We start from the raw sequence: 16,181 nt of genomic DNA on the forward strand, positions 1-16,181 counted from the left end.
TCAAAAATATGACTTTAGCAGCACAAACATGCCGCGTGCTGTGGCGCGTGCCCAGCATAACGTTTCTTACCTGTGCGTCAACCACAAGCCAACACAGGAAAAAGTTTGGGACTAATATCCATAAGAGAAAATTCATAGTTCGTCGATCTGCCGTCATCCCCGGCAGTGTGAAGAGAACACCAGGTTAAATAGTTAATTGTAAATCCGGCTTTCTTTCTTCACACCGGAGTATTTCGGGAAAGTTTAACCCAAGTTGTGGTCAAAACCTGAGCCGTCCGCGCAGTGGAAACGACAGCGGTAGTGGACAAAATCCCACGTTTCCCCACTCGGGAAATCCTGTCGTGCACCCATGAATGTTTCCAAAAAGGACTCAGAAATCACCACGGAGTCATCCCGGGCATAATCCTGGAGGAGCGGTGCAGACACCCGAGATTCCCGTTAAGTCTGTGATGTGACGCTCAAGCACAGCACGCAGCGCCCGACTTGTGAGCCGGGGGGGGAGAGGTGGGGTTCATTTACAAGTGGTGTCATTCTGAAACATCCTCTGTCGTAAACACGCGCAGCAAGGAGATGTGTTCCTTCTCCTCGCGCACTGATTCAGTGCCCTGGGTAGGAGCAGTGCCGCTGATTGCTTACAAGGGCGTGGGTTTGGTGTCAACACTGGAGGGCACTCATTAGGCGGGCAAACTTGAGATCCTTCCCCAGGAAACCCCGAGCATTAAACAGGGAATGCTCTGCGTCACTTTGTGCCAGATTTTGGTGAAAAAGCTTAAATTCTGTAAAAATGCAGAAATATGGAAAACTGTTCTAATTCAATATAACTTACTGCTATCATACACAATCATCGTAACGCGTTTTTGGCTCGTTATTTATATTATAGATGCGCGCGCACACCAAATCCAAAAAATGTGTAAAATGTAAATAAAACATTTGCAAATATTATATCCACATTTTATTCACATTAGAACAAAGAAAACAATACCAATATTGGAAGAAGAAATTTTACTGTTTCATGAAAAATATGAGTTCAATTTCAGTTTCACGCCAGCATTACATCTCAAGCAATGTAATGCTGGCTCCAGGAAAGGCTGGAAAATAAAGTGTTGCTAGAAAGAAGCGGCTAGGTTAATCGGCAGCTACTAAATTATGAAAGAATTTCAAAATAATGTTCACGGTGTAAAAATGTTAATAATGTGTGTAATATCAGAAAATCTGGAGAAATCTCTGCGCAAAGCCATGATTGATGAATCTTTCATCAGCCTGAACCTTGACCTTAAAAAACCACATTTTCTCAGTTTAAATTTGATGTGTTTTTCATTTTCCACTGTGAAAATCATTCTTTAAATTATTTAAATTTTACACATCATGCCAACTTTTTTGGAATTAGTACTAGACTGACCCCCTATGATAACTGCAGGGGTTCGGTGTGACAGGCCTTGTGTGTTCAACATAAATCATGACTGTGGGGAGGAAACAAACTAAAAATTTAATTGTATTGTTTTGCATTTATAATTAGATTGCATCATATTTTAGAGCAGAGCTACAGATTAAAAATGCCCATGGCGAAGCGGTCAAAGTCTGGCTGTACTTCACAGCAAAAGATGCAAACTCAGCAGCCAGCAACAAGTGCTTTAAGCTGATACTGTGACACTGTGCAAAGGAGGTAACACCTCGAATCTGATGAAACACCTGGCAACGCATAGCGTTTTTTAAAAGCCGAGAAATGCACCATATTTGATTTCTTGCTGCAAGACCTCACACCGAGCACATCTACTGCGGGTGTGGTGCCTGTTATCGGACGCGGAGTTAGAAACATCCCCCAAAAACCCGAAGAGGAGAGTCCTGGCCCCTAGCCCTGCCAGTGTAGCAGAAATGATGACGGATGATGATGATGCAGCAGCAGCCGTTCTTCTCTGCGTGAGTAGCTTAATGTTGTTTGTGTGTAATTTACGTTGAGTAGGCTAACCACGTTATTACATTAATGCATGTAAGGTGAACTAGCAAACACCGTCGTGGGTACATGCGGCTGTCTTCTTGTTTGATGGCAGATGCTCCCTTCACCCTGGCCAAAAAGGCTAAAATGACCAAAGAAAAAGTGGAAAACAGCTGAACATGAGAGGTTTTTGGACAAAATTGGTGTTTTTTTCCATTGTTTAAGCACTGCTTCCAGCCAAGAGTGATACCATATATGCCCCATAGCTGCAGAAAAGGCTAACATTGTTATCTTTTTACAAAAAAAAAAACAGCTGAACATGAGAGGTTTTTGGACCAATTTTGTGTTCTCCACTCTTTAAGCACCGGTTCGAGCACTGTTTAAGCACTGGCACCGTTTCAAAAGTGCCAGTTTGGTACTGGTATCGGATAAAACCCAAACGATACCCATCCCTAATCAGGGCTGAGATCAGCAGCAACACTTCTTTTAAAGAAACTTATCTGGATTTGAAGGGGGGTAAGAAATGCATTTAGAGTGTGTGTGTGTGTGTGTGTGTGTGTGTGTGTGTGTGTGTGTGTGTGTGTGTGTGTGTGTGTGTGTGTGTGTGTGTGTGCGCGCGCGCATTTGCCAATCAGTGATTGTATAAGCTCACACTTTTTATTCATATTTTGGGAGTTAAAAAAGTAAGATAAAAACAGAACTGAAGAACAGGAGACCCACCCATGTCAAACGCATCATTTCCTTTGTGAGTCACGTTAGAGATGTTTCATCATCAAACAAACAAACAAACAAACAAACAAACAAACAAACATCTAAACAAAAGTCGTCTGTCTGAATTTGAAATGTCTGAAAATCTGGCACAGCTCAGTTTTAGTTTCATCACAAACTAAAGTAGCTTTTGTGTTTTACAGTGTGAGGAAAAGTAACACATCACACTCATCCGTCTTTATTACTCGTCTTTGTCCTGTCTCCCTCCCCTCACCCAGCCGGTCGTAGCAGATGGCCCCGCCCCTCGCTGAGCCTCGTTCTGCTGAAGGGTTCTTCCTGTAAAAAGGGAGTTTTTCCTTCCCACTGTCACCAAAGCATTTGCTCAAACAGGGTCATCTGATTGTTGGGTTTTATCTGTTTTCTCTGTATTACTCTGGGTCTTTACCTTAGATTCTAAGGTCACCTTGGGTGCTTTATATTCTAAGCCTTAGAATATAAAGCACCCAAGGTGACTGGGATTTGGCACTATATAAATAAAATTAAATGCAATTTACAGACCTCCCTCTCCACAGACACCTCCTCACTCCAGGGAGTCTGGGACGGATGGTTTGGATGCCCAGACCGCCTCAGCTGGCTACTTTTGATGTTGAGGAGTAGCAGCTGTTGAGCCTTCTCACAAAAGATGGAGCTACTCATTCTGTTAGTCACCACCCACAGTTGATGGTCATAAGGTGAAGGTGGGAATCTAGATGGGCCAGTAAATGAAAAGCTTTGCTTTCATGCTCAGCTCTCTCTCAAAGCATAACAGACCCGTATAGTATGTGAATCACTCCACTCCTCTCACTCAGACTAGACCCCGAGATACTTACACCCCTCCACATGTGGCAGCTCCTCCTCAGCCTTTTACATCTGAGAGCCTTAGCATCAGATTTAGAGGTGTTAGCTCCCATTTGTGTTCTGGCTACAACAGTACAGGGACTGATACTCAATACTCACAAAGCACCAGAAACTATCAAAGAAACTGCATTGATTTAAAACAATTGTATCTATAAACTCAACAAGGAAAATATTCAAGGCAGCCGCCCCATTTTCCCATAGACGTCTGAGGAGTATTACCATTTTTGGCAAGTAGAGGCGTCGGCTCCTACTGACCATAAATGCTGATTTAACTCTTACTCCTATAAAGACAGCTATAATTTGACAACTTCCACAGTAGCCTTATTGAAACCTCAGAATATATCAGTAAAGACGTGGTTTAATGACTATTGGAATAGTTTCTGGGGGTTTTGAGGGCAATTACCTTGTTAAAGACCTTCCTCACTAACTGCTGATGAACTATGACAATATGCACTCAGTTCTGAAATGAGCTTCCACAGTTGTTTCTTCTGAGAGGTAAAAAGTGGCAATGTTTGCCTTTGTACAGGGAGGGGAGGCTGTCACAGAGGTCACCGGGCTGGCCTCAGCGGAGCAGGTATGAAAAGTGAGGCACGTCGGTTTTGCTTGAAATAACAAAATGATAATATATTTGAATATGAAGGCTCCTTACAGAACACATTTGTCCTTGAACAGTATTTGGGACGTTTGACATTAAAATATCCGCCTGTTGTTGTTCTTACTGGTATTTTTAAAAGAGAAAATCTTTGCAAAGAGGATGGACGACAGAATTTTAGAGCTGTAAGAGATTTCTCTGCTCAGAGCCGGCTCTCAAGGTCTCTGTCAGGAGTTTCTCTTATCTACTTTTAGGAAGACAGACACTGGCCTTGCTTACACAACATTCCTCCTCTTTCTAACAGATTAAAGGTGAAAGAGCTGTGTTAGCCCTCTGTGAAATGATGAGAAGACGTGAATAAAATGTAGACGCGCACTCCAGTACACGACCTTCACAGCTAGTAGCCGCACATAATACCAACACATGGGGTCATCTCTGTTCTCCTCGATGATGAGCTTTCTGCAGACCTGAATCTGCCGGGCGCCGTCAGACTTCAGGAGTGAATCCAGGCTGTGCAGGATGTCTTTCTGTTATCTGGCTTCACTTAGTAGCAGAGCGTTAAAGAGCTGTATGGATGTTGTTCAGCAAGACTGGAAACGACACTCTGCATTGTTAACATTTAGCTGATTTGCAGCCAGGAAAGAAAGCTGGAAGAAATGCTGACTCTGGAAGTTAGAAGTTACCAGTGAGACACAGGAGAACCTGATGGATTGTAACTGTAACTCCATTACAATGATTTAACATAGTTAAAGGATACGGCCTCTGTAGTTTGGATAAGTTCAAGCCCTGCTCCCGTCTCCAGCCTCTGATCTGACAACATTTCTGCAACACTGAATGTTGCACAACCAAGTGTCTGGAGATTTTTTAAGAAGTCTGTGCAACAATTTCTGCTTCATCACTTTCTAGCTCACGTTGAGCCGTGTCTGTCTTTCTGTCATAAGTTAGCTGTGTGAGCTGATTATTATGGACCCAAATGCAAAGCACAGGAGGCAGGAGTCACATTCAATATGAGCGTTTAATGCTGATTAGTCCAAAAACACAGGAACAAACAGGAAATCGAGCAAAGGAATACTAAACACTGGAAATCCCCAGGGAATACAGATTCACCGGAAAACTTAGAGCAAGGACACACGGAGCTTTATGAGGGACGATGTAACAATGAGCACAGGGAGACAGAGACAGCATATACCGGGGGTGTCGAACCTCAGTCCTTGAGTGCCCTGAGACTTTCCCATGTGTCCCTGCTGCAAGGCACCTGAATAAAATTTGTAAGTCATTAGCAAGACTTGACTGCATGCCGAGGTGGCAACCCCTAACCCCTAACCCTACTCACATAAATGCAAATAAAAGCGTACGTTTAAAAACAAAAAAGTACTTCTAAAACTACTTTTATTGTGCCACGCTCATTCACTCTTGAGCTGCTGTAACATGAATCAAATAGCTGAATTGCCACCCAAGCATGTCTTGCTAATGACCTACTGAATTTTATTCAGGTGTGTTGCAGCAGGCACACATGGAAAAGTTTCAGGACACCGGCCCTCGAGGACTGGAGTTTGACACCCGTGGCATATACACTCACAGCAGAACAAGGGGTGAGATACCAGGCGGTTGCACAAGTGGAGACAACAGACATAACGGCAGGGAGAAATAAACTCAAAACAGGAAGACACAACCGAACAGAATCAACTCGACACAGAGGAGGCCAAAGGACGAGCTGAGATGGGACAGAAGAGAAGGAAACGCAAAAGAGTATCAGGGGCTGAGTCTGTGACCCAGCATTTTCAGTTTGTTTTGATCTATTTGTGATATTTTGAAGATGACGTCAAGTTTTAGGATTATTATTAGTTTGCCTCAAGTTTTAGTCTCGGTTATTTTTCGCCCAGGCCTTCTGTGTTGTCATTTCTACGTCTCTCCATGTTTCCTGTTTTATTTATTTTGAAAGTCTTGTGTTTCTTTGTTCAGTGTGTTTAGTTTTACTCTTCCCCGTTATGTCCATTTGTGTCAGCTGTTTCCCCACATGTTTCCCCTGATCACCTGCTGTGTGTATGTAGTCTCTGTGTTTTCAGTCTTAGTCAGGTCGTCTGTTTTCCTCCCTTCATGTCACGTCTAACGTTCAGGTACTTCATGTTCTTGTTCATGTGTTTTCCCATAGTTTCCCGCATGCTCCTGCTCTGAATAATGTTCATGTCTTTTTCATAGTCATCAGTCTAGTTTTTCCCAGTTTAGGTTTTAGTTTTAGTCGTTGCCATTGTTCAATGTTGCCTTATTTTGTATTCATGTTTTCCGGCCCAAATAAAGAGCTCGCTTTTTGTTATACTCTGTTTTTCTCCCGTGTCCGACTTCAAACACACCTGCCCGTCCAAACCAAGACAAAGAGATCTAAACACAAACTGAGAGTCACGTGAACTGAAACTAACAGTAACCGAGGACTCGAAGTACGGTGGAATATCCAATTGAAGACATTTATCCTCCACCGGGAAATTTACACCGTAGTTAAGTCATGACCATAAACCTTTCTGAAACCATACGGCGGGACCTGGCGTGCACCTCTCTGGAAATGTAACTACACTTTAACTCAACGCAGCCCAAAACTATTGTGGTTAGCCCACCAACTTTTTTTTGCCACAGTTTTTGACTGAACATATCGGATAAAAGGAAGCTAAACACTGGGTATCTATGAAATACAGAAACCCAAGCAAAAACAAAGGACTTCAAATAATAAGCAAAACATAATAAATATCATCAAGCACTAACTTTCAGGAGGAATGAAACATGAACATAAATCACTTCTCCAAACCCAAAAGGAATAATCCACCAACAGAAACTCGCCACACTCTCATATTTTAGCGTTGTGCTGACAGCGCAGGAAGGCGGCGTCCCCATTCACACCGTGGAACATGAATTTGAGAGACAGCTTGCCAGCTTTTTCTCTTTCTGTGCCATTACGTCTGCACTCTAATCAGATTGTGAATTAAGAGGGGACGAGCGTGGATGGCACCTGTTTTATCTGCACAAATTGTCTTGCTCTGCCAGAAGCAATTTTGTGTGAAAACCCAAGCCTGTTCACCTGCTCTTTAAAAGGTCTACGACTGTTTATAAAGCAAATCAAAAGTGAGGGAACAATGCACACGTGGGCAGAGCCCGCCTGGTGACTCATTAATGAGCTGATGCATTTAGCGAATACTCCAGGACATCACACTGTGAACGGCATCCTGTTCAGATGGTAACTGCTGATGGCGTGCAGCTGTCAAATTGACATTTGTTGGCCAGCATTAACCTAAACTGAAATGTCTGTAAAATAAACCACTTTACAACCTTATGCTAGCAGTGTAACCACAGAGAGGAGGGACGGGGAGAGGCAGAGAGGGAATTAGTGTGTCATTCAAACATTTTCTAAATGTATTTTCACAGAAATAGAAATATCCTGTGTGCACTCAGTGTGTCCTCTCTGATAAACTGTTATAATAGGCTGTGATTACAGGGTGATTTTACATTGAAGCACTGATTGTTTGGGGAATTTTTGTTTTCTTCGCTCAATAAGCGGAAAAGGACGTCTTTAGTGATCCTTGAAGGGGTGCTTTGACGGTGCTGGTGTCATATCCTTGTCACGACCCTTGCTGGAATTGATTTCTGTGCCTTAAAACTGTCAAAAATGACTTTAAATTTACAGTCGAAGCCAGTCGCTGTGTCTGAGATCACTCACTATGTATTCAAAGGTACAGCAACACTTTCGTTTCTGTTTGGTGGAGACATTTCATCCGAGAGGCTCCAAGCTGTGCAGAGTCCCAGGTATTAAACCACTCAGACCTACTGTGAAGGGAACCGTAGGTGGCAGATCTGTTAAGTAGGTCGTTCACAGGAGAGACTGATGGCCTCTTTTACTCTTTCAACATCCTTGACAGAGTGATCTGTAAACCAAACGGTACTTTACACAGGAGGATAAATAAAAGTACTTGAAGGCTGTGAGGAAAATTATGTTTTAAGTATCTTTGTTTTCCTGTTTCTGTTGCAGACGACATATTAAGCTGGTTAAATAAGCATTGAACTTTTTTCCAGTAGCTGTTCACGGCGTTCTCAGTTTTCCTAACAAGTGAAGAATCTCTGATTTGATCCTGGGATAGATTCAAATTCTTTTGTGGGGTGTTGGTGGTGTCAACAAGAGCATGTGGTGTAAAAATCTGCCAAATCAACCATGTGGAGCTCCCTGCTGTGCTGACCTTTTATGAATAATCAAACTTAACTTGTACCAGGATGATGGGAAGAAAAAGAAAATTGAGAAGCAAAGGAACAGCTCAGCATACGAGCTGTGCAACATTACGTAGTGGAGGGAGTGCTGTGGCATACACGTGTATGACTGCCAGTGGAACAGCTTCACTGTTGTTTATTGATGATGTGACTGATGGAAGCAGCAGGATGTACTCTGAGGTGCACATGGCTGTACTCTCTGCTCAGATTTCAGACAAATGCTGAGAAGATGCTGCTTCACAGTGCAAGATGTCAAGGACCCAAAGCAAACTGCAAACATTGCCTGGCAGAGCATCTTAAGGGAGGAAATGGTGCACTTCAAGTGTTAAAAACAGGGTTTCCACCTTAAATGATGCTAGTTTGTTTAGCTAATAATATGGCTATATGATAGATCCAAGAATTGATTCATGAATCCGGTGATCAGGGTCAACTATCCCAGCTGTCATGGGGCGAGAGGCGGGGTGCTGACCCTGACAGGTCGGTAGTCTGTTGCAGGTCTAACTCAGAGACAGACAACCATTCACACTCACATTCACACCTATGGGCAATTCAGAGTCACCAGCCACCCTAACCCCTCTAACTGCATGTCTTTGGACTCTGGGAGGAAGCCAAAGAAGCTGGAGAGAACTCACACAGAGGGGAGAACACGTAACGCTAAAGTCTTGAAGCTCTGCACTTCTCGTCTTTGTTCAGAAACCGATGGACCCAACCATGGATCAGCACTCTGATCTACATGGGATGAAACGTCCGTGACTACCAGCAGCTCTTGACAGCTCTGATGCTTTGATGTCAAGGGGTCAGGGTTGAGGAGACAACTTGACTTCCTTTAATGATGACTTCCCCTCCTCCCCTAAGAGGATCGCAGCCTTCATCCATACTCGTGCATTGTTTTTCTAACGGTGACTTGTGCAGTGATCCTTTGTGTTGCTGGAGCTTTAATAAATTAATATATAACCTTTGCGCAGACTGTTTTTCACTTGCCGGTTTAGTCGTGTCACCTCCCACTCCAGCTTCAATCAAATGCATTTACGTTATTGTTCGTTTCAAAGGCCTGTCTGGCTCAAAGGATGCTGCTTCTCTAGTGCTAATTTTGGACTTTGCTTTCATATTGGAGAGCACAGCGCCGATTGATTGACTCTCCAAAAAAGGACACGCATAACTCAGGATGTGAGTCATTTTGAAATGTGGGGAAGTGCAAGGTGCCTTTTAATGTGAGTATTTTGTTTCTAAAATAATAACATAAAGTTCTCCTGGTATTTGGTTCAACACGGGAACACATTCTTGAATTGTGTGGTTTGTTTTGCACTCTCACTGATATATATTTTTTCTTTCTGTCTTTTTCCATTTCCAGCTCTAACTGCTGTTGAGGACATTGTAATTTTACAGTGACTCGCTGAGCTGCTCTGAAAAGGAGAAATACATTTGAGGCTCTTAGCTCACCTTCAATTTAAGGCTGCTGCTTCTGATCTGAGGAACGATGGAACATTTGAGACCAACAGAAGCATTTTAAAACATACACTTACATGAATTATATTTTTAAAGTAAAAGCTTGCTCACAGTGAAGATTTTTTCCTCTTTGTTTGTTTGTAGAGATCGTTTTATTCTGAGGAAACTAAGTTTAAGATGCTCTCTCTTTGGGCCTTAGTTTATTATTAACCTTGATTTTTCTATATTGTTAGTCGCTACTTCAAAGTTCCAGTTTTTCTTTTGGCTCTGTGTTTCCTGTCTCATTTTCTTGCGTCAGCTCCTGTATGTTAAATTCATTCATGCGTTTTAGTATCAGTTCTCACTTCCTGTTTAATTTTAGCAGCATTCAGTTTTGCATCCCTCTCCTGCCTCATTGTCTTTGATTATTTTCAGCTGCATCTTGTTGCCCTGCTGTGTCCAATTTCACGATTACCCTTTTAAATACTGAGGCTTCAAAGACACATGACCGCTGACTGTGCTATAACTCGTGTGCCATTTTGGAAGTGTGAGGATTTGGTGGCAGCGAAGGATCAGCTAAATCAATCAATCAATCAATCAATCAATCAATCAATCAATCTTTATTTATAAAGCACTTTTCATACAAAAAATGTAGCACAAAGTGCTTTACATAGTTAAAAGCAGCCCACCCCACCCTCCAACTCACTCCCCACACTCTCATTAACATAAATGATGTGAATACACACATATCCCCCCCCCCCCACACACACACACACACACACACACACACACACACACACACACACACACACACTTAAAGAGTAAAAATTGGGCTGGGCTCGCATGAGCCAAGTGAGGAAACACTATAACAGGGAGCCGTCTGCACCGGGAGCCGGTCACAGACCGCAGCCTCCAGGCTGGGCACACAGCAGGAGGGAGGCAAAGGAGCCCCCCAACCAGGCTGAGAGGACCCCCAGAAACCCAGCAGCCACGGTCGATCACAGCCCCGGTGCAGAGAGCCCCTTCCGAGGAAACACTGGAGATATAAGTATAAATATAAATATAAATAGAGTAAGAAGATTAAAAAATGAATAAGAATAAAATCAATAAATATTAGGTAAAGCCTAAATTAATAATAGAATAACAGGATAGAATAAATAAGCATAAAATAAATAAACGCTAAGTAAAAGCTAAATTAAAAAGGTGGGTCTTGAGCCTGTTCTTAAAAACATGTACGTTCTCTGCGGCCCTGAGCTCCTCCGGCAGGCTGTTCCACAGACGAGGACCATACCACTGAAAAGCTGCCTCTCCGTGAGTATGTGTCCTGACTTTAGGAACAATCAAAAGGCCAGTGCCAGAGGACCTCAGGGTCCGCGAGGGTTCGTATGGTAGAAGCAGATCTGAGAGACAAGAAGGCCCAAGACCATTAAGACATTTAAAAACCAATAAAAGAACTTTAAAATCGATCCTGAAACACACGGGGAGCCAGTGCAGCGATTCTAAAACCGGTGTAATGTGGGCCCGCCCTCTGGTCTTCGTCAGCACACGAGCTGCCGAGTTTTGCAAAAGTTGTAAAGTTGAAATATTCTTCTTAGGAAGACCAGAGAGCAGGGCATTACAGTAATCAATGCGACTGGTAATAAAAGCATGCATCAGCATCTCTGTGTTGGCCCGAGAGAGAATAGGGCGGACTCTGGCTATATTTTTTAGATGATAAAATCCAATTTTGGTTACATGTTTAACATGTGGGATAAAACCAAGCTCAGAGTCAAAAATAACACCCAGGTTTTTCACTTGTAGCGAAGGACATAGTGAAAATGCCTCTAATTTAGACAAGAGTTTCTCTCTCTGAGCCTCGGGACCGACGATTAAAACTTCAGTTTTGTCCTGGTTAAGCTGTAAAAAGTTTTCTGCCATCCAAGATCTTATATCCAAGATACAGTTAAAAAGGGCATCCATTGGTCTGGTGTCATCAGGAGACATGGAGATGTACAGCTGCGTGTCATCAGCGTAACTGTGGAAGTTCACTCCATGCCTCCTGATGACACTGCCGAGAGGGAGCATATACAAATTAAAAAGTACAGGGCCTAGAACCGACCCTTGAGGCACACCACATGTCATTTTATGGATCTTAGAGGAGCATGTATCCATACTCACCATAAAAGTTCTGTCTGAGAGATATGAAGTGAACCAGTTGTGTACAGCACCAGAGAGGCCCACTATGTGTTTCAGTCTGTTTAAAAGAACAGCGTGGTCTACTGTATCAAAGGCTGCGCTTAGATCCAGTAGCACCAGGACTGAGAGCTTTTGGGCGTCCCAGTTACATCTAAGATCATTTAAAACCTTTAGGAGAGCCGTCTCTGTGCTGTGGTTCACCCTAAATCCAGACTGGAATATCTCCAGGATCTGTCTATCATTTAGAAAATCATTAATCTGAGTAAAAACAAGTTTTTCTAAGATTTTACTTAAAAATGGTGAGTTGGATACAGGTCTGTAGTTATTAAAATCATTACAATCCAAATTGCTCTTCTTCAGAAGGGGCCTCACCACCGCCGCAGGCAGCAGGGAAGACACCCAACTGAAGAGAGCAATTCATCATGTATAAAAGCTCAGCCTCAGAAAATCCATAAAGTGTTTTAAAGAGTGAAGAAGGGATTGGATCTAAAAGACATGTGGTGGGTCTCACTGTGGAGAAAACTTTCTGAAGGTTCTCAGCATTAACCAGGACAAAGCTGTCCAGTGTCTCCTCAGGTACAATCGAGCCCTCAGATGTGTTTACAAACATATCGCGATTAGATAAAATATCAGATCTGATGGCGCTGATTTTTCCCCTGAAGTGGTCTGCAAACTGCTCACAGAGCGAGTCTGTGGGGGTTCTTTGGGAGCTGTTAAAATCAGGGTTAAATAAATGATCTATGGTGGAAAAGAGGACCTTGGGATTATTTTTGTTATTACTGATTATTTTGGTGAATTATGAATTTCTTGAGTTCCTTAATGTATTATTGTACATTTTAAGTTGCTCGCAAAATATTTGATGGTTGATAGTATTTTTATTTTTCCTCCATCTCCTTTCTGCTGCCCTGCAATTTCTTTTGAGTGTTTTGACTTCTTCGTTTCTCCAGGGTGATGCATGTTTTACGTTAATCTTTTTGGTGGTGAGTGGAGCAACAGAGTCAAGGCTTTTCTTCAGTTTGCTGTTGAAATGATTAAAAATCAAATCGCAGGGTGCAGGTAAAATCACAGGGGGGCATTCGTCTAAAACCCTGGTAAAATTTGCAGCCACTTCAGAGGTTAGATAGCGCCTCCTCACAGTTCGCACCGAGGTCTCCCGCTGAATAAAAATATCAGTGTGTTCCATTCGAGGTTGGAATTTTAAACTGGAACTCTCATTCAAGTTAGACTTCCAACTTGTCAAGTCAGAGCAGCCTGGACCAACCCCAGCAGAACAATCCAATGGCAGCTATACACATAAACAGCCACTGTTGAGTATTTGTTACTCACTGAATAAGCAATATAGATTTACAGTATAGAGAAACATTGTATTTGTGTTACTGTTTTAGCCTAGCTTACCACTTCCATTTGTGGATACTTGCGTTTGGTAAGACATGTTAAAAACTAAAGCTGTGAACTATCTTCCCAGTACATTAAGTACAGGTCCTGCTTAATATAAACTGGCTAATGTCACACCAGTACAAACCACTACAGATGAAAATCTTACTGCCATGTTTGTTGTGCAGAAAACTGTCAAACAGCAAAGCCGAACAAAGTATGCAGATGAAAAGAGGTGTATCTTTAAAAAGTTCTCCAGCAAACACGTTTCCCATCTCATGAATAAGCCCTCAAACCTGACAGGCACCAGGAGAGCAAGGCCGGTCGGCTTTTCTTTACACTGCTGAGTGCCTGAGAGGAGCGAAGAGCTGATTGAGGAAAAGTGCAACAGGTCCTAGAAGCACCGAATTTAGGTTATGATGGCATAAATTAGCCACTTGTCAGCCTGCCTGGTTCTTGAACAGTGTCTGCCTCATTCTGACACGTGTGAATTGTCCATTGAATGAACCACTTTGAACCAAAAAATAATGTATTCTAGAATTTCACCTGCTTTTTTTCACCTGGAAACAAAGATGATGGGATGGGGGGAGTGGGGGCACATGAGCTCATCATAGCTGAAACAACCTTAGCTGTGCAAATTTTGATAATGGAGAAGTGTTTACAGCACTGTTACGCTCCAGGCTAGGGGTACCGGTACGCAACATAAGAGTTCAAAAAAAGGAAGTGACCCCGCCCTGGTCCCCAAAACCATACACAGAAAAACCCATTTCTTAGTGAACAGTGGTTTATTGGTTTATTTTAACTGAAGCGTGACTCCAGGGTGAACAAAGGCCAAAATAACAAACAAAACCAGCTTAATCAGTCAAGGAGGTGCTACCTAAACCCTACGTGATGAAAAGAACAAACAAAAGACAAATGCTACGCCTAACTCCCTAACTGAATAAACAGGAGGAAACAATACAGAAAACAACAGGGCAGCTCACCCCTTCGGCTTCAGTGACTATTTATAAGGTGCTATTTAGAAGAGGAAGCTAATTTACACACTATATACAAGTTCACTAGGTCACGAGAATCACAAGTTACAGAGTTTGGAGGCCAGGGTCAGGTCTGCTGCTGCTGTCAGTTGCTGCCCCGGGACAACTGCTGGTGAGGGATTTTGAAAGCGACCACGTGATCAGGGGACCAATCAGCAGCCGTCAGCTTATCCAATCAGGGACCTGCAGAGACTTAAAGATACAAGAAAAGAAACAGCCACCAAAACACATTACGGCCAGGGCCGTAACACCCCCTCTTCTCAAGACCAAACATCTCCCCTATAGGTGTTTGGCACTTAGGAGTTCAGAAAACCACGCAACGGCGCATCTGCCATTACATTCTCGGTTCCTTTTTTGTGATGGATCTCCAGATTGAAATCCTTCCATCTCATGAGCCTCTGGTTAGAATTTTGCATCCTTGTCAAAAACACAAGGGGGTTGTGATCGGTGTAAACAATGACAGGTGATGAACTAGAGCCGACATAGACTTCGAAATGCTGTAGAGCAAGCAACAGAGAAAGAGCTTCTTTTTCAAAAAAAAGCACGACTTGACAGCAAGTAAAATCTGTATTAAAGCGAGTAAGCCAGTTTAAATAAGTAGGTTTTGAGTTGTGACTTAAATAAGGGAATCTATATTTCTTAAGATGAAGGAAGGGAGTTCCAGAGCCGAGGAGCAGAGCGACTGAGAGCTCTGTGCCCCATAGCGGTAAGACGAGCAGAAGGAACAACAAGATGAAGATCTGAGAGAGCGGGAAACTGCGGTGATATGAGGCAGATCACAGAGATAAGAAGGGGCAAGGTTATGAATGCACTTAAACGTGAGAACTGATTTTAAAGTTTATCCTGGCTTCTAGGGGCAACCAGTGAAGCTGTTGAAGAATTTGGGTGACATGGTCTCTAATGGGAGTACGAGTTATGACCCGAGCTGCAGAATTCTGAAGAAGTTGAAGTTTATGGAAGGACTTACTGGGGAGACCAAATAGGAGGGAGTTGCACTATGAACAAGGATGTCAGCAGCATGGAGAGGGATGAAGTCGGTTAATGTTACACAAGTGAAGGTATGCAGACCGGGTTTTGTAAAAAATGTGTGACATTGAAATGAGAGAGTAGTGTTGAGTATGACACCCAAACTCTTTACCTGCAGGGAAGGAAGGATCAGGGAATTTTCAATATTAATGGAGAAACTGTGAGATTTGGTTAAGGTAGAGGCCGTGCCAATGAGTAAAATTTCTGTTTTATTACTGTTTAGTTTGACAAAATTGGAGGAGAACCAAGATCTGATCTCCATAAGACAGTTCGAGAGGGAGGGAGGTGGAAGGGATGAATTAGGTTTGGTCAATGGTAACTTTATTGTCCCTAACGGGAAATTGATTTGCAATATGTCCGTACAAACAAACAAACAGACAACCAACACATCACATACACTCACCAAAATAATATAATATAAGCCTGATAAAACAACCTAGATTTTTCATCAAAAAAGTGCAATGTGCAATGGCAACAACACTTATGGTTTAGTGTTATTAACTATGATAATAGCAGCAGGTACAAAAGACAATCTATGTCTCTTTGTCTTCACTGCAGGCACTTTATAACGACAACCTGATGGAAGCAGTTGAAAATCATTAAAGAGAGGATGATCCTCAGCACCTGCCTGTTATAAAAGTCCACAAGCTGGACCTGAGACCTCCCTGAAATCTTGCCAGCCACTTTAACCAGGTTGTTAAGTCTGGTCCTATTATTCAGGGACATATTACCGTACCAAGCAATGATACAGAAAGTTAAAACAGATTCAATA

General features: G+C 42.6%; 1 protein-coding gene and 1 long non-coding RNA gene across 2 annotated transcripts in view; one reads left to right on the forward strand and one right to left on the reverse strand.

Annotated features, from left to right (window-relative positions):
* Positions 1 to 668, reverse strand: part of pth2ra (parathyroid hormone 2 receptor a) — a 78,106-nt gene extending 77,438 nt beyond the window's left edge. The window contains exon 1 of the mRNA XM_040027740.1: positions 71 to 668. Within this exon, the coding sequence (XP_039883674.1) occupies positions 71 to 157 (87 nt within the window). The 5' untranslated portion in view covers positions 158 to 668. The remainder of the gene's footprint in view (positions 1 to 70) is intronic.
* A 2,661-nt stretch (positions 669 to 3,329) lies between these two features.
* Positions 3,330 to 16,181, forward strand: part of LOC120731018 — a 28,231-nt gene continuing 15,379 nt past the window's right edge. The window contains exons 1-2 of the long non-coding RNA XR_005695259.1: positions 3,330 to 3,340; positions 12,280 to 12,289. This is a non-coding gene — a long non-coding RNA (uncharacterized LOC120731018). The remainder of the gene's footprint in view (positions 3,341 to 12,279; positions 12,290 to 16,181) is intronic.

This window comes from Simochromis diagramma, unplaced genomic scaffold (genome assembly GCF_900408965.1).
Source record: "Simochromis diagramma unplaced genomic scaffold, fSimDia1.1 OVJJ01000343.1, whole genome shotgun sequence".
NCBI classification, from domain to species: Eukaryota; Metazoa; Chordata; class Actinopteri; order Cichliformes; family Cichlidae; genus Simochromis; species Simochromis diagramma.